Source organism: Takifugu flavidus, chromosome 7, assembly GCF_003711565.1.
Source record: "Takifugu flavidus isolate HTHZ2018 chromosome 7, ASM371156v2, whole genome shotgun sequence".
NCBI classification, from domain to species: domain Eukaryota; kingdom Metazoa; phylum Chordata; class Actinopteri; order Tetraodontiformes; family Tetraodontidae; genus Takifugu; species Takifugu flavidus.
Window position 1 is genome coordinate 14,338,162 of NC_079526.1, and position 21,877 is coordinate 14,360,038.

Here is a 21,877-nt window from a genome sequence, read left to right on the forward strand (position 1 = left end):
TTGGCAACTTATAGGTGAATATAATTGTATTTGAACTCTTCCTTGCCTGTTGTGATCACTTTTGTGGGACTGTCTCTGCCCACACATCCGTTCCTGGATGGTGTGATGGAGACGTTGTACATCGTCCCACATGAAAGTGTGATGAGGTCACAGCTGCTGGTTGTGCCGCTGCAGTTGTGTTGGTGCCCTGCGGCATCAACCGCTGAGACCGTGTGCACAACCTCTGGTGAGCTTTCATTCCAGGATACAGATGCAACGCCAGTGTTGCAGTCCATGGAGGTAAGGAAGTCAGTCAATGGACACGGAGCTACAGAAGATAAATTCAGGTGAAAGTGTGAGATAAAGAATAAATGTCTGGAATGTGGTGTAATAATTCTGAACTTAACATACCTGCACTTATCTGTTGTGCGGGGCTGTAGGAGCTGTTGCAGGCTTCATCTTCGGCCAACACTTTGATAGTGTAGGTATGACCACACAGCATGTTGTCGACAGTGCAGTGACGCTTATCTGTCTTGCAGATGCTGACATCACCCGTGCTGCTCACTACGGAGGCGTGAAACTGAACCACATGACCTGTCGACTGCCAGGTAACATTGAGCACACCGTCCAGGCAGTCAAGGCTGTTCTGTATGTCCTGTGGCACACAGGGAGCTGGAAGTGCACGGAGAGTGGTCAGAGAAATCTTCCTATTGGTTCAAGCACCTGTTAAGGCTCTTTAGGAGCAATTACAGTTATAAGGAATGAAAGCAAAATTTGTTCTACCTGTTTGAATCACTTCAATGTTGCTCTTGGCTCCAATGCATTTTTCATCAAAACCAGCAACATACACTTGATACTGCTGTCCGCAGAGCAGACCGGTAATCTGGCAACTGGTGCTGCTGGTGTTACAGGACCACCGGCGGCCATCTACATTCTCTGCTACCGCAGTGTAGGAGACGGAGCCCTGTGAGGCCTGCCATGACACTGAGATGTTGTTCGAGTCACAAGAAGAGTCAACCCTCAGCTGGGTTGGGGCGCAGGGAGCTGTAGACAATAAAACATGCAACATTTTATTTAAAAATATAATTGATCTCTATCATGTACTTTATTCAGATAGTACTGATTCCCAACATTGATCATCATATATGCTTACCTGTGTTGAGTCTGCTCCAGTCATTAGCAGGACTGGGACAGTTCTGTCCCTGTCCAGTGACGGTTACCCTGTAGCTCTCTCCACATTGCAGATTACTGATATTGCAAGAGGAGTTGCTGGTTGAGCAGGACTGTACATGTGTGAAGGAAAAAGCACTGGCAGAGGCGTTGTAGTAGAGGATGCCACTGCCGGGTGTCCAGGATGCCACAGCTGTGTTTGTGTCACACTCCAGTGAAGTCTTAAGAGCACTGTGGGGACAGGGACCTGCACAGAGCGACATCAATCCCAAAAATATCAGCTAAAGTTTGGGAAATACAGATGTGTAAGATCTTAAATCAGTTTTTGCTTTGATTTCATTATTGACTCTTTTTTTGTTAAGTGTCTCCCTAAAAAACATAACAAATGTCATTTGTCTTTACCTGTAGTCGCATTGATGGACTCGCTCATCAAACTGACGCAGGAGTCGTGACGAGCCACCACAGTAATGTTGTAGTCCTGGCCACATGCCAGATTACGGAAGTCACAGTTGGTGTCGGTGTTGTTGCATTCATCATTGTAACCGAGGCTACCCCTGGCATACACGGTATAGGATGTGGCCCCACGCGCCCCATCCCATGTTACTACAGTAATGCCCGTCTGACAGTCCACTTGTGCCGTGAGGTGGCTGACAACACATGGAGCTGGTGGACAGAGGTGGAATATTTCAGCTCAGGTTTCAGTGACATTGTTGGAGCCTCGTAACTACAACTAGAGTATGGTGATAACAGCTTTATACCTGTGCTTAAGCTTCCTGAAATAACAGGCTCGCTGCTACATGTGTTTGTGTGGCTGACCACGTTGATGACATATGTTTCCCCGCAGGTCAGCTGGTCAAAGGTGCAGTTAGAGCTGCTTGAGTTGCAGGTGGTGATCGCTCCCCTGCTGTTCACCGCTGACACCACCTGGGTCTGATCTGGTCCTACATTTTCCCAGGTCACCAAGGCTGTATTGGTTTTGCACTCCAGGTTCACCTGGACTGTTTCTGGCTTGCAGGGGGCTGAGGAAGAAGGGAGGAACAGGCACGAGGACAGTACATGTATGTTAGTATATTTAGGTACAATGTCTCCACCTAGTGGACACTCGCAAATACTACGAGCTTCACGCACCCAGGTACTAAAACCAAAGGAAACGCAGTTACCTGACTGCAAACTGTAGTCTGACCCCTCGATGCTGCCACAATTGACTGAAGATGTAACCACAACAATGCTGTAAGTGAGGCCACACCGTAGGCTCTGGATGGTGCAGTTTGTCCCGGTGGTGTTACAGCTTTCACGAGTGCTGTCACTGCCAATGGCGAGGGCGGCATAGGTGTCAGTTTGGCTTACACTCCCCCTCCACTGCACTGCCAAGGAGTTGACATTACAGTCCAGGTCTGCTACCACTCTGTCAGGCAGACAGGGAGCTGAAGGGGAAAAGGGTCCAAGAGGAAAACAAAGCTTTATTAAAGCAAATTTTAAAAGTGTAAATCAATAGTCCAGACAACCGCGCTGGATTTATACCCGAGTCAAACGTTAAGGATGGTCCTGTGCTGCTGTTGCATGCTGATGTGGAGGCAACCAAGGCTGCTGTGTAACGGTGCCCACAGTCAAGCTTTGCTGAGCAGGTTGTTGTGTTGGAGGAACAGGAAGCTACATGGCCATGGGTACCAGTCATTGTAGCGGTGTAGGAGACAGAATTGACACTTGGCGCCCAGTTCAGGATTCCCAAATTAGTGCCGCAGTCTGCTTTGGCAGTCAGGTTTGTTGGGGGACATGGAGCTGGCAGATAGAAAAAAAAATAGTTGCATTTTACATCAAGGCAAAATAATACACATGAGTTGGAGTTCAATAAAAGTAAATTAACCCAATAATGTTAATGCATTTTTTTCTATTTGATTTCCCTACAGTGATAAAAGCAGCCTAAACAAACGTTCATGTTGAACCATATCTTAAACATATCATAAAGGGAGAGGGCTAAAATAAAGAGCACACAATACATACATCTATATCGAGAGCAAAATAATGTTCTAACTGAGCATTTGATAATGTTCCATCTGTCTTCATTTCAACACTAATATACAGGCTACCAACCTGTCTCCGTCTGTACGGGTTGGCTGAATACGCTGGTGCACTCTGCATCGCTGGCAGCCACCGTGAATGTGTACGTCTCACCACACTGGAGCCCTGTGAGCACGTGTGATGGCTGTGTTGTGGTGTGGTTGACACTGGTCCCACCATCTCCATTAAAGTTGACCGTATAGATGACACCACTCTCTGGACTCTGGTCCCAGGTAACTGTGATGTCATTATTGCCGCAGTTTGTAACTCCAGTCAAGTTGGTTGGTGGGCAAATGACTAAGAGCAAAGAACAAAGGTTGTCAAAAGGTTGGACATCAATCTAATCATATCTGGTCTCATCAATCTACATAAATGTTCTCTGACCTGACTGGAATGTAAAAGGTAAGCTTGGTCCACTCGTGCAGCCTCTCTCAACAGTGGCTACTGTGACAACAGTCGTTTCGCCACAGTGGAGGTCTGTAAGGGAGCAGCCTGTTCCATTTGAGGCGCAGGTGTGATTGTTCTGGTCCACGCCAGAAGATACCGCAGTGGCCACATACTGATCTGCTTGTCCTGCAGCACTCCAGGTCACATGACCTACATTACCAGCACACTGCAGGGACACATGCACATTGGTTGGAGGGCAGGGTCCTGGAGGGCAAAGGAAAGGCAAAACAGTATTATTAATAAAATATTCCCAAAATATTCCTACTAAAATCTTAATTATTCAAACTTTACATTACCCGCATTGTACAAAAGTGGGTAGCTGTCAAAGCCCTTGCAGTCATCAGAGAAGGGCGTGACGATGATGGTGTACGACTGCCCGCAATGCATGCTGGGTAGATGACAGTTTGTGTCATTTGTGGTGCACTGCTTTACATCACCATTGGTGCTATTTGCCATAACTTTGTAGAAAATGGCACCAGAACTGTTCTGCCAGCTCAGTGCTGCAGTGTTATTGTCACACACCAAGGAGGCACTGACATTGGCAGGAGCACAGGGGGCTGATGGGGAAAAAAAAAATTAAAGACAATGTTTCCAATTTCTTTTTCTTTTTTTTGTAGCATCACAGCAATGTTAATTAACCCATGTCAGAACTATGTGGTGAGGAACAATCTAGCTTAAAAATAAAACCTATATCAACAATCAAATATGTAGATTTAGACCAAATTACTACCATAACATCTCCAATGTTTTTGGTAGAAGTTATACATCTGGGAGCTGTTCATCACACAACCTTCATGAGTTCACCTGTTGTCATTTGTGTTGTGCCAGGCACACTGCTGTTACAGTGTTGAGCTACACTTGTGACTTCCACATCATATGTGCGACCACAGAGCAGCGAGGGCAGGACACACTGAGTCTGGTTGGTGCTGCAGGAGGCCACGTGGTCTCCTGAATGGATGTGAGCATAGAAACTCCTTCTTCCGAGTGTTTCCTGCCAGCTCAGGGAGGCGACGCCAGTCTCACAACTGTATGTGTGGCTCACATTTGCAGGGGTGCATGGTGCTGTGTGACAGAAATACTTCATATTATATTTAGTCAAGTATTAAAGGATACAAGGAAGCTCATTATTTAACCATTAATGCAATATGTTGCTTTCTCCACATAATTAATATTAAAATATGATTATGCTATACTGGCAAACCTGTAACAATGATATATGCAGAGCTGGGTTTGCTCAAACACTGGACTCCTTGTGCGAAAGCCTGGATGCTGTAGGTGTGTCCACACTCTAGTCCACTCAGGACACAGCTGGTGTTGGTGGAGGAGCTGCAGGATGCTGTGTGTCCAAGACTGGAGGTGGCATTGACTGTGACGCCTACAGCAAACTCATCCTTAACCCAAGTTACCAAGGCATGATTGGAGACACAATCCAGGGAGTGATTCTGGATCACGGGAGCACAAGGAGCTTGGGAGGGTAAAATAAAAGAATGATTTGGGTCATGCTTTGACAGTTACAAGGGTCACAACACAACAGCTAAGTGACAATAATGAACATATTCGGGGATTAGCCAAGGCATTTTGTAAATGACACCTCGCTAAGATAGCATGCTAGGTGTCTTTACTCGGTATCAACTCACCTGTTGTCACATTTGTTCTAGCGAGTAAAGAACTGTTGCATTTCCCGTCTCCAGCCAGGACGGTCACAGTGTAGTTCTCTCCACACTGAAGGTGGATTAATTCACAGGAAGTGCCAGTAGAATTACAAGAGTCCATGTGTCCATTGGCCTCAGCCAGTACTGAGTAATAATTTGCTCCTGCGCCAGCTCCCCATGTGACTGTCACAATGCCAGAGAGGCACTGCAGGGCGGCTGCAACATTTGTTGGGTCACAGGGTGCTGGAGAGACATTTAACTGATTAATAAAATCCAACATATGAGGGGCTTGCTTTTTACAAGGCTACTAAGGTCGGGGTTTACCTGTTCTTGTTGAGATGACAGAACTCTCAGCACTGTTACATCCATCACTCATGGCCATTACGCTCAACATGTACGTCTGAGCACACTGCAGACCAGTGAAAAGACAGCTCTGGTTTCCTGATGGGCAGGAAGAAGAGAAATCTCCTGTTCCCTTCAAGGTGGCAACGTAGGAGGCAGCCCCGGCAGCTGGATCCCAGGACGCCTGCAAGATGTTAGTGGAACATTCCACAACACCCTGGACGTTCGCAGGAACACAAGGCACTGAGAAAGAGATTATGTGGTTGAAAAGAGGGCAGAAAGTCCAGTTAACAATGTCACAGTACAGTTAAATTATGGTTAACTGTTTAGGGGTCAAATGAAACACGCACCAGAATGAACTATCTCAGGGACACTGCTTGGTCCCTCACATGTGCTACTGACAGCTTTAACAGTCACAGAGTACTGCTCTCCACACTTTAGGTTAGTCGTTGCACAAGTTGCATCCTCTGTTGTGCAGTGAACTCTGGTTCCATTTCTGGTCAAGGCGGTGGCACTGTAGTTCACAGGCATGGCTCCAGGCACCCAGCTCGTGGTGAGTATGTTGGTGGTACAGTTCAGGGAGCTCTGCACATTTTGAACGGCACATGGGGCTAGAACAGGGGGTAAAAAGAACAAATGTTCAGGGATAGTGCATTTAGTGCCATAAAACTTCATGTCAATTCAGGGGTATGAAACAAAGATGAAAACCTATGCCTATGCCGTTCCCTCTCACCAGTTTTAAGGCTGACCGGCTCACTGTCGGGACTCTGACAGTCACCAGCAGAGGAAGACACAGTGAATGTGTACTCTTTGTCACACTGTAGGCCATGGAGTAGACAACCCAGGTTGATTCCAGCATCGCAGAGCACGGTGTGACCCTCGCTGTTCACTGCCTTGCCAGTGTAGGACAATGCATTAGGGCTGATGCTCCAGGATAATGTGGCAGAGTTATTTGCACAAATCATTGAGACATTGAGCTGAGACGGAGGGCAGGGTGCTGTATAAACACACAGATGGAATTAGTCGGACCTAAATCCCTGACAGAATGCTGTTTTTAATTCCTTCCCTACCTGTTTGGAGTGTCACTGCTGCACTCTCATTACTGGAGCAGTTGCCTTTCAAGGCAGCGACTCCAACGCTATAAACCTGGCTGCACATCAGGCCCTCCAACCTGCACGTTGTCTCATTGGAAGTGCACAGCAGGTGCCCGCCATCTTTGTCTTTTGCAGTGGCTTGATACGACAGGGCACCACGGCTTGCTTGCCAAGTCACTTCTGCAAAATTGTGGCTGCAGTTACCCCTAACAACCACATTGGTGGGCACGCATGGCGCTGAGGGAGAGACATGAGTTTAGCACATCTGAAGAAATGGTTAACAGGTACATTTATGGTCGAAGCAGTTGGCAGTGCTCTCTTACTTTGCATGACAGGCAATTCTGTGGGTTGACTGACACAGGTGCCGTTGAAGGACATCACCGTCAAAGAGTAATCCACTCCACATTCCAGTGAGCTGATCCGCAGTGCGGGCTCCGTGGTGTTGTAGGATGCATGGCTGTTGCTGTGTGAGATTACTGCCATGTAACGCTCTGCCCTAGTTGAGGTATTCAAGCCGAGGGTCAATATGTGCGACTTGCAGTCCAAGTCAACCTTCACGTTGGGCCCACAAGGAACTGGAATGAAAGAGAGGATCTAAGAAAATGGATTCAAAAGACTTTACACTGACACGAACAGGAGAATCGTATCCTGCTACCTGACTCCATATAAATGGGCTTAGAAGGCATGCTGGGACATATTCCATCATGGTGGCTGACGGTGACAGTGTACAGCTGGCCGCATTTCAGGTTGGGTACGCTGCAGCTGGTGTTGATGGAGCTGCAGCTGAGAAGTCCTTGATCTTCATCCGTGATGATGGCAGTGTATGAGTTCACGTCAAGCTGGCCACGCCACGAAATAAGAGCCTCATTGGCTGCACAGTCCAGAGAGGCAACGACCTCATCTGGCGGGCACGGAGCTGAAATGAACCAAAGGGCCAATTCAACAGCTGAAACACTACTGGACACATATTAAAATGTTAATATAAAATTTGAAAGACAGGGTTACATTTCCCTCGTTTCACAGAAATAACAGAAAAGAAAGAGATACCTGTTTCTATGGTGACCGTCTCACTTTCAGAGCTGTTGCACATGAAGTTGGAAGCAATAACATAAGCTGTGTAGTTGGTGCTGCACCGCAGGCCCTCGATCTTACAGCTCAGATCCATGGAGTTGCAGCTGTGAATGACGCCATTGCTGTCTCTGGCCATGGCAACGTAGAAAATTGCGCTGCCACCATTCCACGCCACCGTGATAGCATCCGCTCCACATTCCTTCACAGCTGATACGTTATAAGGAGCACAGGGCACTGCAGGGGAGGGGGATTTAAACTTTTAGTTCTGGGTGACCAGATTCAGACTCTTCTGACTGGCTGTCCTGAGGAGAAAATGTGATTGTTGATTGTTTCATGAACAGTGTTGTGAATGTTCTTCACCTGTCTCCGCCACAGGCCCCAGGGTCCTGGGGCTGCTACATTCATCATCAAACGCCGTGATGTAAACTGTAAGGTAATCGCCACAGTGGGTGCCCTCTATGGCGCAGCTGTTTGACATTGAGCTGCAGTTGTAGCTGTTCCGTCCCTTGTTGCCGTAAGCCTCCACAGTGTAGCGTAAGGCCCCCTCAGCGAGGTCCCACTTGCTTAGTAGAACATCAGACCTGCAGTCAGCTGAAGTCTGAAGATTCTTTGGAATACACGGTGCTAAGACAGAAATGATGCAGAAATGATGATCGATTAGATATTTTATGATTTTAACAACAGACAAAAGAACACCCATCTTATGCAAAGTCACCTGGGTAAAGGTCTTATTATATATTTATATGTTCTACTGCCTAAGATCTATAATTATCGTACCTGTACGAATGTCCACAGAAGAGCTGACCTGACTTTTGCACTGTCCTGTGATGGAATAAACCGTAAAGTGGTAATGCCGTCCACAAAGTGTGTGTGTGAAAAAGCAGGAGTTGTCTTCAGTCAGACATTCCTGGACGACTCCCTGGATGCAGACATGGCATATGTTAAATTACATTTTTAAGATACCTCTGTGTTAAACCTAATTACCGGTAACATTTAACTAGTAGTCAAATATTAACTGATTCAGATTAACAGAAAGACTTAAAAAACAGAAGTCACTACATCTTCTGATTATATATCTTTAAAAAAAGGTTTTGTATGATGGAAATTGCTGTTGAAGGCATTGATTCTTTGCTAAAGTACCTGAGAGTCCACTGCTTTGGCCTTATAATAGTCTGTATTATTGGTGTGTTCCCAGGAAAATACAATTACTTCACTGGAGCAATCTCGCAACAACTCAAGTTTCTTCGGTGGGCAGGGAACTGAGAGAAACAAACACAATGATGAAGTAAACAAACAAGCAAATTAGGTTACAGAAAATGTCAGCATCAAAGGGTGAGTGTTTCAAATCCGGCTTCAGGTTAAAACGCCCTGATACAGAAGATTACACGGGCCTATTTTCATTGGATTGAGTTTCAGGTGTAGCATAAACGCTGGCCCCTCTCATCCACCTGAACAAAATACAATGAGACTCCTGCAACCAAACTCAATGGGAGACCCAGTTTTCTGAGTGAATACCTTTGATCCCAAACATGTGTGAAACAGTGTGATCCACATAAACGACTTCTTTCCAGATGACCCCAAACTGATTTGACCTTGCACATTGATTTCAAAGATTGTTTCCACCCTCTATATGCATCTCACTTTGTTAGCTCCACAACCTTTTTTCAGTTTTTCAACAGACTAAAACCTCTTACCTTTTGTGGGAATTGTTTAAAGACTGAAAATATAAAATATAAAGGAAAATACAGGGAAAAATAAATTAGCCGGAGTTAAAATGTATGTGCACTGACATAAAATCCACCACAGGAACTTCCTAGCACACTCAAAAACATGTATTTCAGTCTACGAGGAGTCTTTTCAATTTAGTGTGACAGAATCACAATTTTAGCTTTTATTTTATTCAGTTCAGCCTATTCAGTGTTTGTATCTGCCTTATTCTCTACAGATAAATGAATATTACAATGACGCCTGTACAAGGATTAAATGGCTGCATGTAACAATTACTGGAAAGGTTATATTCGGAATCAGTGTCATTCTAGTCACGGAAATTTAGCGGTGCACAATGTGGGCACAAGGGTGGGGTTGGAAAAAAATCCAAGACTGGCTCCTGCAGAATAGAAAGCAATGGGAGGTGAACGGATTAACAGCCTCTGAAACACAGGCGCTCGGGCGGAGGCACTGTAAAAATGGACATCAGCCAATTACTGAATAGACAATAAGTCAAGCAAGTTAGTTTTCTGGTGGGTTAGTTGCTCATTCATTTGTTGGTAAAATTATATGTTTGGATTTGTGATCAAATGTTTCACTCAACTCAAAATAGCAATAAAATAGACAACCATTCATCAAGCGGTGCCGAGCTTCTCTTAACAACGATGTTGTGATATTTGTTAGTATCCGTTCACATCCATATTTAGGATTTTTGGTCTCACCTGTCTGAAATGTAGCAGAGGTGGTGTTTATCATATTAGTGCAGCTCGCTGACATGGGTATCACATGGACCACGTAGCTCTGGCCACAGGTCAGCCCACTGATCTGACAGCTGGTGCTCTGGCTCGTGCATGTCAGCTGAGTGCCGTTGTCCCCCATCGCAAAAGCTTTATAAGACTCGGCTCCGAACACGGCTGACCAAGACACCATGCCGGAGTGGGTGGTGCAGGTGTAGTCCACGGAAACCGATGACACAGGCATCAACTCTGCACACACATAAAGACACATTATTACAGTCAACAGATATGTAATTCATATCGAATGTGTCATCAGCTCCAGCTAATTTTCTGCTGATTCTGAAACAGTCAGTCCTGCATACCTCATATCTAACATAATTAATGGTGCTTAGAGAATTAAGCTTCACTCTCCATTCATGGCTTTAGATCTTGTGACTAACTAAAAGCAACAAGTAGGTTGTTGGGACATTTGAATCCTTACAGCCCCTGAGGATTATATTCTACATATCTGAAAGGGATGCCTTAGAGAGAATAGCTGACCTAGATACTAATCAGCTTTGTGGCAGTAATTCAGTGAACTCACTGTTGGTGGTGTAGGTGTAGTCTGTGGGCTCGCTCAACATCAGGAAATTGTTGAATGAGGACACTGATATCAGATAAGTGGAACATGGGAGGATGCCTTGAACACTGAGATGAGTGTCTGAGACGTTGTACAGCGAAGGTTGCCTGGTGGGGTCATCGATCACCCGGACTTTGACCTGGTACATCAGAACATCCTGCACCGGCTCCCAGGTCACCCTCACAGCACTCCAGCCGGTCTGTGTTACGCTGATGTTCACTGGCGGCTCTATCACTGCAGACAGAGATAAGGCCCAACCCGACGCCTCAGGGACACATAGCGAGCCGAAAAATCATGTTCCAAATTGTCTAAAAAGTAAAGCATCACTCACAGGTGGTGATGGTCTTCACTTTGCTCTGGCTGCCCACACCGCCGCTGTTTGCCGTATAGACGTAGCAGTCGTAGTTGGTGGAGGGCTGCAGGTTTTTCACCACTGCGCTGGTGTTGGTGAGGGTCATATTGAGTGTCTGTCTGGTGGCCTGAGATTTCACCAGCAGGTGGTAAAATTCTGCTGAGGGGATTCTACTCCACTGGATCATGATGGATGTGCTGGAAATTGCCCATCCGTTTGTTATCTGTGACGTGTCAGGAACTGGGTGATGAGAGCAGAGAAATCATTTAAAGGCTTTAAAGTAATAGTCTCTTTATATTGCTGCATGCAATCCCATATTATAAATGATATATAGATTATACCAACTTGATATGGCTCATGTAATTTATGAGGATGAAAATGTCAAGATTAATGGTACATAAAAGTGTGTTATGTAGGATTTTCCTCACCTGTGGTTGCCACGTCTGTGTCCATGCACACCACAAAGTAGAACTGAAAGACCTTGAGCGTCACGCTGTATTGAGTCCCAGGTCTCAGACCCTTGACATCTCTCTCTGTCTGGGATGAAGGCAGCGTCACCACAACTGGTGCAATGTTTGTGTTGTTTCTCACTCGAAGGTCCAAAAAGTAGTTTGTTGCCCCGGCGTAATTTTCCCATTTTACTAAAATCGACGAGGGCCCGGAGGGTTTTGCTGACAAGATGTTACAGGCTGCATGAGATGGAAACACAATCAACCTCTTGTTTGTTTAAATCTATCGCGACCACACACATTGCTGTCTTTAATGTGTCATCTGCTTTGATGTCATTAAAAAGAGTCAAATCTATTCAAAAACCACTTTAAGTATTCTCTAAAAGAAGGTCCTGGACTCACCTTCTGCACCCCAAGGTATCTGCAATTAACAAACAAATATGCCAATTATAATTGTTTTCTATAAATGAATGTGGATATTGTTGAGCTTTGTATCCAAAGATTAACACATGAATACAAAATTAGCACATTTACCTGAATCAGAGATGCCAATGCTAAAGAAAAGCCCACAGATCCCAACAATCCCATCTTTGGTTTGGAGTGCAAGATTCCAATTAGATTAGTAGACAAGGAACCCAGAGACAAAAATTGTCCTGGATTCTTCTGACGTTTAGTCCAATAAACCAATCCCAGAATGGGGCCGGGCCTCAGGCAGTGAGGAGGGGGGGATGGAGGGATGGAGGGCAGGATGGAGGGATGGGAGCGTGGTAAATTCAGGCTGAGTCACAGGTAAAAAGAAAGTCTTTCTCTCACACACAGGCTCTCACGCTCTCAAAGATCAGTTTGCATAACTATAATGAGACCGAAGATGACAATGACAAGGGTGTGAACTTTATAGATCAGATGTGGCGCTACTGTAAATATATTTTTTAAACTGATGCTTCAGAGGCACGATGTGGTTGAGGTCTTCAAGAACCAAAGCTACTTTAAAAAGCTACCGATATTCATGTGATCCAGGCCAGTGATGGTCACTGAAAGACGCTTTCATGCAATATGATTCAGAGCCAACGATGTTGCGAAACTTGTCCAAAAGAATTGCAGGAGGTCAACTAGTGACTGTGATTCAGAATAATTTGAATGAATTGCATTAATACAGTTTTTTCTTATTAATTTCTCACTGTCTATATTTATTTCAATCTCTATTTGTCTGGTGTAAATCTGAAGGGACAGTGTGGCTTCACACATTCTCTATTAGCTGTCCTTTCATCCCTATAACAATACATGGGAACACAGAGGGAGCTGAACCAAAGACATAAAGGCCTGGGAGGGACCACCCAACCAACAGAGACAAGTGCCACTGAAACCAAAGTCAAGAATGCGAACTTGGGAATTGAAACTCAAAATACTGAGTCGTTCAAAAAACAAACAAAAAAAACACTTCGCATTCATAATCTGTTTGTGGAAATATTTTTATGAAGAACTTAAATTCCTGGAAACATCTGTAAGGCCGTACTGGTTTTCTGTGGGAAACATGCAAAGCTGAAAATGACCTTTAATAGCAGGATAACAAAAGCGATCACCTAATGGTTTCTTGCTTTTTTTTGTTTTTTTTTAAATAAAGGAAGTCCACGTGAAAGTGGATACATGCCATAAACCTGACAGGAAACCTAAGCTGCCCTTCTTAAACAAGAGAGCAATTTTGAGGCACAGCAAGTAAGGACAATGATGTGAAAACCTTGATATGTCATTGTATTATCATGTAGGAGATATTGTGCGTCAGATGCAGGTCACATGAAAATCTTCTGATACAGTGTCACAATTTCTGAAGAAGGGTAATGCCATGACGTCAAAATGATGACAATCAAGACAATAAATCAATGCATCTGGAGTGGATAGAGGGCGAAAAACAAGAACTGGGCAAAAAGTCAAGGAGCTGTTTGATATGTTTGAAGAAGTTACTAAAAAAGAAAGTGCTGAATCAGCCCTCTTACAACATACTGGGAGACAGCGTTTAAAAAGGACTGTGACTCTCAAAACCGCACGAGTAGAACTAGACTTCCTTTGTTTGAAAGCCTGGCACCAGTTTAAGTTAAATATTCATAATCATCGTCGTGACTTTTAAATTTTGGAGGCCGAAGTTTCAAACTCAGAGCTTTTTCTTACATTTTTTAACATTATTTCATACAAAAACAGTGAAGAAATGAATTTACACGATATAAGTAATTAAAGAAAAAGGAGATATAAAACTCCAGATTATCTTTACAGAGTACAGCGAGATGATCTGATAATTAGTTACATCATGATGGGTTTCATAACCTCAGTGTTGCATAAACCTGTGAATGACCAGGTCTAAGCAAAAAGATCTCCAACATTTACCTATCTTAGATTGCCTCTGGCTCTCTGGATAACTATCCCCAGCCTAAAGCGTTCTTTTTTGGGCTGTAACATTTGTCACAGTCAAGCATCCTTCTCATGCTGCTTGAGGATGCAGTGGCTGGTGCACATCTGCAGCACAGCTTGGAGGTTCACCTGATGGGCCTTCTTGTGGCGCTCATCTATATTGAGTTTGCTGTGATGTCACATAACTCATCTTGGAAGCACATCCGTGGTCGCTGGGGTAAAACAAACAGGCCTGTGGCAGCCGTGGTGCCGATCGCTGCCAAAAGGTCCCACTGAGGTTCTGTTAGCAGGACTCCAAATGGGCCCAAGTCTCAGTCTTGAGGGATACTGAAGCAGCCTGGAGAGTTTGTCGTGGCGGTGCGACCAGGGGACACTCTCCATCCACCAGTGGTGTCGCGCTCCAGCCACGGCTGATCCTGGTGACGCTCAGATGTGGTTACACCTGCCATGAAAAGGTCTGAGCAGGACACTTTCTGAGGAGAGTCTCCACCTTTGATTTCCCATTGTGTCGTGGTCGGCCAGAGTAAAGATGCTGTAGTGAAGCTGACATTAAATCTGAACAGAATAAAATTTTAAAAACAAAACAAAAAAAAACACTTCGCATTCATAATCTGTTTGTGGAAATATTTTTATGAAGAACTTAAATTCCTGGAAACATCTGTAAGGCCGTACTGGTTTTCTGTGGGAAACATGCAAAGCTGAAAATGACCTTTAATAGCAGGATAACAAAAGCGATCACCTAATGGTTTCTTGCTTTTTTTTGTTTTTTTTTAAATAAAGGAAGTCCACGTGAAAGTGGATACATGCCATAAACCTGACAGGAAACCTAAGCTGCCCTTCTTAAACAAGAGAGCAATTTTGAGGCACAGCAAGTAAGGACAATGATGTGAAAACCTTGATATGTCATTGTATTATCATGTAGGAGATATTGTGCGTCAGATGCAGGTCACATGAAAATCGTCTGATACAGTGTCACAATTTCTGAAGAAGGGTAATGCCATGACGTCAAAATGATGACAATCAAGACAATAAATCAATGCATCTGGAGTGGATAGAGGGCGAAAAACAAGAACTGGGCAAAAAGTCAAGGAGCTGTTTGATATGTTTGAAGAAGTTACTAAAAAAGAAAGTGCTGAATCAGCCCTCTTACAACATACTGGGAGACAGCGTTTAAAAAGGACTGTGACTCTCCAAACCGCACGAGTAGAACTAAACTTCCTTTGTTTGAAAGCCTGGCACCAGTTTAAGTTAAATATTCATAATCATTGTCATGACTTTTAAACTTTGGAGGCCGAAGTTTCAAACTCAGAGCTTTTTCTTACATTTTTTAACATTATTTCATACAAAAACGGTGAAGAAATGAATTTACACGATATAAGTAATTAAAGAAAAAGGAGATATAAAACTCCAGATTATCTTTACAGAGTACAGCGAGATGATCAGATAATTAGTTACATCATGATGGGTTTTATAACCTCAGTGTTGCATAAACCTGTGAATGACCAGGTCTAAGCAAAAAGATCTCCAACACACATTTACCTATCTTAGATTGCCTCTGGCTCTCTGGATAACTATCCCCAGCCTAAAGCGTTCTTTTTTGGGCTGTAACATTTGTCACAGTCAGGCATCCTTCTCATGCTGCTTGAGGATGCAGTGGCTGGTGCACATCTGCAGCACAGCTTGGAGGTTCACCTGATGGGCCTTCTTGTGGCGCTCATCTATATTGAGTTTGCTGTGATGTCACATAACTCATCTTGGAAGCACATCCGTGGTCGCTGGGGTAAAACAAACAGGCCTGTGGCAGCAGTGGTGCCGATCGCTGCCAAAAGGTGCCACTGAGGTTCTGTTAGCAGGACTCCAAATGGGCCCAAGTCTCAGTCTTGAGGGATAGTGAAGCAGCCTGGAGAGTTTGTTGTGGGGGTGCGATCAGGGGACACTCTCCATCCACCAGTGGTGTCGCGCTCCAGCCACAGCTGATCCTGGTGACGCTCAGATGTGGTTACACCTGCCATGAAAAGGTCTGAGCAGGACACTTTCTGAGGAGAGTCTCCACCTTTGATTTCCCATTGTGTCGTGGTCGGCCAGAGTAAAGATGCTGTAGTGAAGCTGACATTAAATCTGAACAGAATAAAATTAAAAAAAAAAAAAAAAAAAAAAAAAACTCTACCCGGATCTGCTTTGGAATCCAAAGCTTTCTTGATGGTTTATGACATGACCCATGTTGTGAATATGTAAAGCTTTATATCGATGAATACTCAGTATGGATTAAAAAAACAACACACAAGAGATGCTGAAAACCTTTTATTATGTGTAAAGAAGACAGTTGATTCACCCTGATCACAAGCAGCAACGCGTCTCAGGAGGTATCTTAGTTGGGGCTGGAGCTATATGATAGAATTAAAAATAGAATTAATTAATTTGTATTTTTCATTCATCTTTGACATTTTCTTTGCAGCTCCATTTAAATTATTTATGTTAAATGGAGACTTTTTTGTCTCATTTTTGTAACATTTAAGGGTTTATTTATTTATTCATTATCACGGTGTGCATTTATTTAGTTATGAGATCTTATTTCTCATGAGTAATCATGATGTCATCATTGTTACTGGTCAGAAATGCTTCTATCTGATTTAATTCTAAAGGGGGAGAATTAATGCAAGATGGAGATGTCTGCAAAGAAAGAGATTGATTAGCAACACAGGCACTATTCATTGTTAATATTTTAACTGCCCAGGTCTGCTTTCTTGTTTACTTACTATTTCCTAGTCCACACTTCGCTTCCCTCTGAAAATCACTGCAGAAAAAAGATCGACAGTTTAACATTTTACACATTTTTATTAAGAGTTTTATTTAAGTAGCTATAATACAGTTTGACTGTGCAGATCCAAAGTCAAAGTTTACTTACCTGTGCCAACAAAAGTCCCTGAGCAGGTAACTAAGAACAAAGGAAAAGATTGAAAAATTCAGTCAGAGGTTTATTTGTAACATTTCAGCAGAGGTTCCAACAGTATATCTATCCATCTATATCTATAGCTCTCCTACCTGAGTACAGTCTGTGCGCACAGAACTGGACTTTGCTGCCTTCTGGTGTTAGCGGAGCCACCACCACATTATACACATCCCCACACTGGACTCCAGCGATGTCGCAGGAGTTCTGTCCAGGTGACGCAGTGCAGGTGTAGTTATTGCTGCTGCCCAACAACTCTGTCACATAGTTGTGGCTGCTGCCAGAACTGCGCCAGTGCACACGGAGAGAATTACTGTCCATCCTGTAGAGCCTGACACCCGAAGGACAGCAGGCACCTGAACACACACATTTAAGCATTGTACTGAACTGTACGCAGTAAAATTATATCAGAAAACAGGATCACCATGATCATTTGTAAGCACAAACTAAAATGGAAATCCATTTCACATTTACTTTTTCTATCTTTTTACAATTTCAGAATAACTTTTGAAACTAATCATTCGACATAGTATAAGTGATTTAACACATTATTACAATAATAACCACCAGGTTGTTATGTGACAACCATAGATAGATAGATAGATAGATAGATAGATAGATAGATAGATAGATAGATAGATAGATAGAGATAGATAGATAGATAGATAGATAGATAGATAGATAGATAGATAGATAGATAGATAGATAGATAGATAGATACAGTTAATTTAATAAAGTTTAAGTTCTTCACTATGGAAATATCAGTATTTCCTCCTTTTTGATGGAAAGCACCATCACTCACTGGATGAGAAGCCCTGGTAGGTGCAATTGGACACATGCCCACTCTGGCTGTGTGTCGCCATGGTGACAGTGTAGTTAGTGCCACAGGTGATGCATCCCATGAGGCAGTGGGACTCCTGGGTGTGGCAGCGAGCATGTCCACGGGATGATGTCAGAGAAATGATGAAAGAACTGGACCCTCTGGCATGGGACCACGAGACATTGGTCATCGCCTGAGTCACCTGAACCACTGTCAGATTCGCTGGGCAGCATGGTGCTATAAATAAATATAGAAGTCAATATGCTTGTCCACATTTGCTGGTTTCATCTATGCTACCCCATAATCCACCTAAAGCTTTGAGGCCTTGCCTGTTTCCAGTACATCAGTGTAGCTCGGTAAACTCTGGCCTGCAGCACTGTTTGCCGTAACGCTGATTTCATAGGTGGAGCCACAAGGAAGGTCAGTGATATCACAGCTGCTTCCAGAGGAGGTGCAGTTGTGCACTCCACCACCTCCCATTGCACGGGCTGCGTATGTAGCAGCCCTGTTCTGTGCGGTCCAGCTGACACTGACAGCAGAGGAGTTCTTCAGAGTCAGCTGTAGATTCACTGGCATGCAGGGAGCTGATGGAAACAAAGCAGATAACAACTTAGTATTTGACTTAAATGAGAATCTTCAATAGCGATGGATTTATAGTCATTTAAATAACCCTGTTTATTACATACAATGATCCACATCTGTCACCTGTGTCTTTGGTGTGAGCTCTGCATCCTCGGTTGCATCCGCTAATGTCGTTGCAGGGCGTCACCAGCACGCTGTAGGAACCGTCACAGCTGAGGTCAGAGAGGGCACACACGGGCGCTGTGTCATTACAAAGGATGACGTCCGAGCCGTCCACAGCTCGAGTCTCGTACAGCTCTGCCCCACGGGAAGCCGCCCACGTGATCTCCAGCGTGTCGGTGCTGACCGCTGACACAGACACGCTCTCTGGACAGCAGGGCACTGCAAGGATGTATTATTAACACCAGTGTCCGAGCCAGGAATGGAACAAAGTAGTCTCATAGTGGTGACTTACAGGTGGTATAGTTAAAAACTTCTCCTTCAGGACTGGTACCAGCCTGGTTTAACGCGAACACGGACATCAGGTAGGTGTAGCCACACTCGCAGCGGTATGTGCAGTTGTTTGTGGTGGTGTTGCAGCTCTCCTCACCACCATCACCTCTCTTAATGAAGGCCTCGTAGCTGTCAGCGTGAAGAACCGTTTTCCATTTAAGGGTGCAGTTCCTTTCTGATGACTCCACCAGCTCTAAGGAGCCTGGAGGGCAAGGGTCTGGCCAGACAAAAGGGGCAAGTTCAAAACAATAATGCTCTTTGGAACAATAAAATGTATTTAAGCAAACAGTAAAATGCAATAGTCAGTAAAACTACACGCACAGGTGGTGAAAAACACAGGATTGGATGGCTGGCTGGGTCCGGCCTCGTTTGAGGCAGTGATCTGTATAGAGTGTGTTTGTCCACAGTCGGCAACCCACAGGGTACAGGAGCTGGATGTGGAGTTACATGTGAGGTTCTGGTCACTAATCACATGGTACTGAACGGATCCGTACAGCTCTTGGTCTACATCCCAAGATACAAAGAGCCCAGCTACACTCTTGTTCATTGCCATGGAGACATTGGCAGCGGTTGGTGTTGGAGGTCCTGTTAAAAAAGAAAACAATAACTGATTTTAAAAAAATCTTAGAGTCATGACTACATTGATAGTTATGGAGGTGCTCCACCTGCATTATCATGTTTAAATTCAGGAGAAATATGGTTAATCTGGTATTTTTTGTTTAAAAAAATTAAAATCTTACGTGTTGTCTGGTTGATGTACAAACTTTTCTCTCCCTCTCTGCCCTCGAGGTCCCAGGCGTGACCCGTGATGGCATAAAGTGAGCCAGCATCCAAGCCAGAGAAGGTCCAATTGGTGCCGCTGGTGTTTTGCTTCAAGTGGGTGCTAGAGCCAAATGTGTATATGGACAGTGTGTATATCACAGCGGTGGCAATGGGGCCCCAGGATAAAGTGATGCTGTCATTCTTAAAGGAGGAACTGGTGATTTCAATGGGAGGCAAAACTGTGGCAGAAAAAACAGGGTTAAGTTCCAACAATTAACCAGCAATAAAAAACTGGACAGATGATACATCAGAAGTTGTGCAGCATATGCAGTTTAAATGGCAAAATGCTCTGTGTTTCATTTAAGCATATAGCTATATGCCCTCAGGAAGTCTAGTATTGGTTAAAAATGTTCTATACTGGAGTAGTGTTTGTTGTTATAAATGTCTGAAATATATTCTGTCAACTAGTCCCATAAAGTGAACATTTTTTAGTTTTTCTTGTTCTTATACCTCACCAAAGTGTTGGTAGTCATGTAAATAAAGAAAAGAAAATGAAAGTTGTGTTGTGTAGGTGCTAACTTTCAGGCTTATTTCAGTTATTCATTTGTTTAAGCATAATTTCGCTACACGTAATTTATAGTCAGTAAAATTTTTAAGCTCTTTTACAATAAGACATTTAAGTTTTCAGAGAACTTTCATCCTGAAGTCACTTTACAGTTAAATCTTCCTGCAGTTAGGCAACTGTGGTTGTTGCTGCTGTTTCTTTTCATTATTGACAATCAAAGAGAGCTCTATATTAATATCTGTATAACTGCAATTCTGAAATAATTAGTAAGGTAATAATATTCATGTAATTACAATTTCTAGGGTTTTGTACAGTATAAAAATTCTTGTCACTGCATTTGCACTACAGTTAAGATATCTGTATTAATGTTTTCTCTTTTTTAAATTTAATTTTGCATTTATTGTGAGTGTTTGATCAAATTTCCTCCCCTGGGATAGGAGGGAAGGTGAGAAGTGACAATTACATTTTTAACCCAGGGTCAATGTCACTGTCATTGTCAGGTACAGTAAGTAGAAGGGGCCCAGAGGGAGTCCCGATGTAAGACACACCTACATTTGCCCAAATCCTGAAACTGGGTTCAAATTATGGTGAAACCAGCAAACGATACAGCAGATCGGGTGACTTCTGCAGGACACATTGACTGATGGCGTAAATACTCTCTGTTTCCTGGTGACAGCATGACTAGTTTTGGATATAAAACTCTGGCCTGGAGTGTTTCTTTGTCACTAAGCAGGAAAACAAGCATACCTGTCTTTGCAGTCACAGGAGCAGAGGGCTGACTGCGCCCTCCACTGTTCACAGCCATGATGCTGAGAGTGTACTCTGTGTACGGCACCAGGGACTGAATATCTGCAGGGGAAGAGCTGACTCTGTCTTCTCGAAAGAAGCCATTGCCATTCTGGACTCTTATGATGTATTGACTGGCCCCAGACTTCAAGTTGAAATCCACCATCAAAGTCCGGCTATTTTTTGGCTTCACTGATTGGATGGGATCCATCACCGCAGGGGCTAAAATAGAGCCATAAGAAGATGGTTTACACAAGAAAGGAACACACAATTTAAACATATCTGTCAAATTCATTCCTATTTTACAGTGCATTTCAAGTTGTTAAGACATTTAAAAGTCATTCCTCCCTTTTAGGCAATTAATAGCAATTGTTTTACCCATGAGATGCATACGCCACAACTATGCTATTAAATCCACTTTCAGAACAGGATTAGACTGAAGTGTACATCACCTGAAGATGAAATCAAACTGGCGCTTGTCAGTGGTGCTTGAGAATTATCCAGTGCTTCAATCTCAAATGTATATTCAACGCCCGGGGAGAGAGAGTTTACAGAACCCATCACTGTGTTTGGACCAAAGGTAACAAATGCAACTGGGATGTTTGGGGAGCTCTGGGTGGCAACTGTTATCTTGTATGAGCTGGCTCCGGGCACCCTTGTCCATCTGATAATTACGCTCTTCGATGTTGCTGAGAATATGGAAGCTTGGATTCCTGATGAGATATGTGAATTAAGAGTGAATAGAATGAATCATAAATATCTATACAACTCACGGTTTTTGTGTTCATTTTGATAGTACAGCAATACATTTACGGGGAAAGAAATAGAGTACCTGATGTGACTGCA

General features: G+C 43.7%; 4 protein-coding genes and 1 long non-coding RNA gene across 5 annotated transcripts; all 5 read right to left on the reverse strand.

Annotated features, from left to right (window-relative positions):
* Nucleotides 1-8: 8 nt before the first annotated feature.
* Nucleotides 9-2,918, reverse strand: LOC130529077 (fibronectin type III domain-containing protein 7-like). Its single transcript, XM_057038971.1, has 8 exons — nt 2,671-2,918; nt 2,310-2,573; nt 1,908-2,168; nt 1,552-1,812; nt 1,133-1,396; nt 763-1,023; nt 391-651; nt 9-307 (listed from the first exon to the last, which is right to left on the reverse strand). Exons 1-8 carry the CDS (start codon nt 2,822-2,824, stop codon nt 9-11), a joined length of 2,025 nt encoding a protein of 674 aa, XP_056894951.1. The 5' UTR covers nt 2,825-2,918.
* Nucleotides 2,919-3,965: 1,047 nt separating this feature from the next.
* Nucleotides 3,966-5,841, reverse strand: LOC130529262 (uncharacterized). The gene is made up of 3 exons (XR_008951527.1): nt 5,631-5,841; nt 4,459-5,549; nt 3,966-4,211 (listed from the first exon to the last, which is right to left on the reverse strand). It is a non-coding gene; the product is annotated as an uncharacterized LOC130529262 (long non-coding RNA).
* A 140-nt stretch (nt 5,842-5,981) lies between these two features.
* Nucleotides 5,982-8,404, reverse strand: LOC130529078 (fibronectin type III domain-containing protein 7-like). The gene is made up of 6 exons (XM_057038972.1): nt 7,790-8,404; nt 7,398-7,658; nt 7,066-7,317; nt 6,719-6,979; nt 6,382-6,645; nt 5,982-6,259 (listed from the first exon to the last, which is right to left on the reverse strand). Exons 1-6 carry the CDS (start codon nt 7,947-7,949, stop codon nt 5,982-5,984), a joined length of 1,476 nt encoding a protein of 491 aa, XP_056894952.1. The 5' UTR covers nt 7,950-8,404.
* On the reverse strand, nt 8,145-12,265 carry LOC130529079 (fibronectin type III domain-containing protein 7-like). The gene is made up of 9 exons (XM_057038973.1): nt 12,212-12,265; nt 12,080-12,098; nt 11,657-11,917; nt 11,208-11,468; nt 10,841-11,110; nt 10,243-10,506; nt 8,954-9,072; nt 8,591-8,732; nt 8,145-8,437 (listed from the first exon to the last, which is right to left on the reverse strand). Exons 1-9 carry the CDS (start codon nt 12,263-12,265, stop codon nt 8,145-8,147), a joined length of 1,683 nt encoding a protein of 560 aa, XP_056894953.1.
* A 4,117-nt stretch (nt 12,266-16,382) lies between these two features.
* On the reverse strand, nt 16,383-21,760 carry LOC130529297 (fibronectin type III domain-containing protein 7-like; the record flags this gene model as incomplete). Its single annotated transcript, XM_057039353.1, has 12 exons — nt 16,383-16,747; nt 16,834-16,871; nt 16,983-17,012; nt 17,120-17,380; nt 17,827-18,081; nt 18,174-18,428; nt 18,550-18,807; nt 18,881-19,135; nt 19,240-19,503; nt 19,659-19,919; nt 20,993-21,253; nt 21,484-21,760. Coding segments are annotated over 11 exons (2,409 nt in total), but the record flags the coding sequence as incomplete, so codon positions are not given.
* Between the last annotated feature and the right edge of the window lie 117 nt (nt 21,761-21,877).

What these genes read in the sequence shown, in the direction of transcription:
- LOC130529079 (XM_057038973.1), bottom strand. Translation starts at nt 12,265, where the DNA reads ATGGGATTGTTGGGATCTGTGGGCTTTTCTTTAGCATTGGCATCTCTG. An exon ending in AGTGAAGACCATCACCACCT is followed by an intron (nt 11,111 to 11,207) that starts GTGAGTGATGCT and finishes CTCTGTCTGCAG; the next exon opens with TGATAGAGCCGCCAGTGAAC. An exon ending in TTCTGTGGACATTCGTACAG is followed by an intron (nt 8,438 to 8,590) that starts GTACGATAATTA and finishes TTTCTGTCTTAG; the next exon opens with CACCGTGTATTCCAAAGAAT.
- LOC130529077 (XM_057038971.1), bottom strand. Translation starts at nt 2,824, where the DNA reads ATGACTGGTACCCATGGCCATGTAGCTTCCTGTTCCTCCAACACAACA. An exon ending in CTGGAGCAGACTCAACACAG is followed by an intron (nt 1,024 to 1,132) that starts GTAAGCATATAT and finishes TATTGTCTACAG; the next exon opens with CTCCCTGCGCCCCAACCCAG. An exon ending in CATTGAAGTGATTCAAACAG is followed by an intron (nt 652 to 762) that starts GTAGAACAAATT and finishes GTGCACTTCCAG; the next exon opens with CTCCCTGTGTGCCACAGGAC.
- LOC130529078 (XM_057038972.1), bottom strand. Translation starts at nt 7,949, where the DNA reads ATGGCCAGAGACAGCAATGGCGTCATTCACAGCTGCAACTCCATGGAT. An exon ending in GCCCATTTATATGGAGTCAG is followed by an intron (nt 7,318 to 7,397) that starts GTAGCAGGATAC and finishes CTTTCATTCCAG; the next exon opens with TTCCTTGTGGGCCCAACGTG. An exon ending in GCCGGTCAGCCTTAAAACTG is followed by an intron (nt 6,260 to 6,381) that starts GTGAGAGGGAAC and finishes CCCCTGTTCTAG; the next exon opens with CCCCATGTGCCGTTCAAAAT.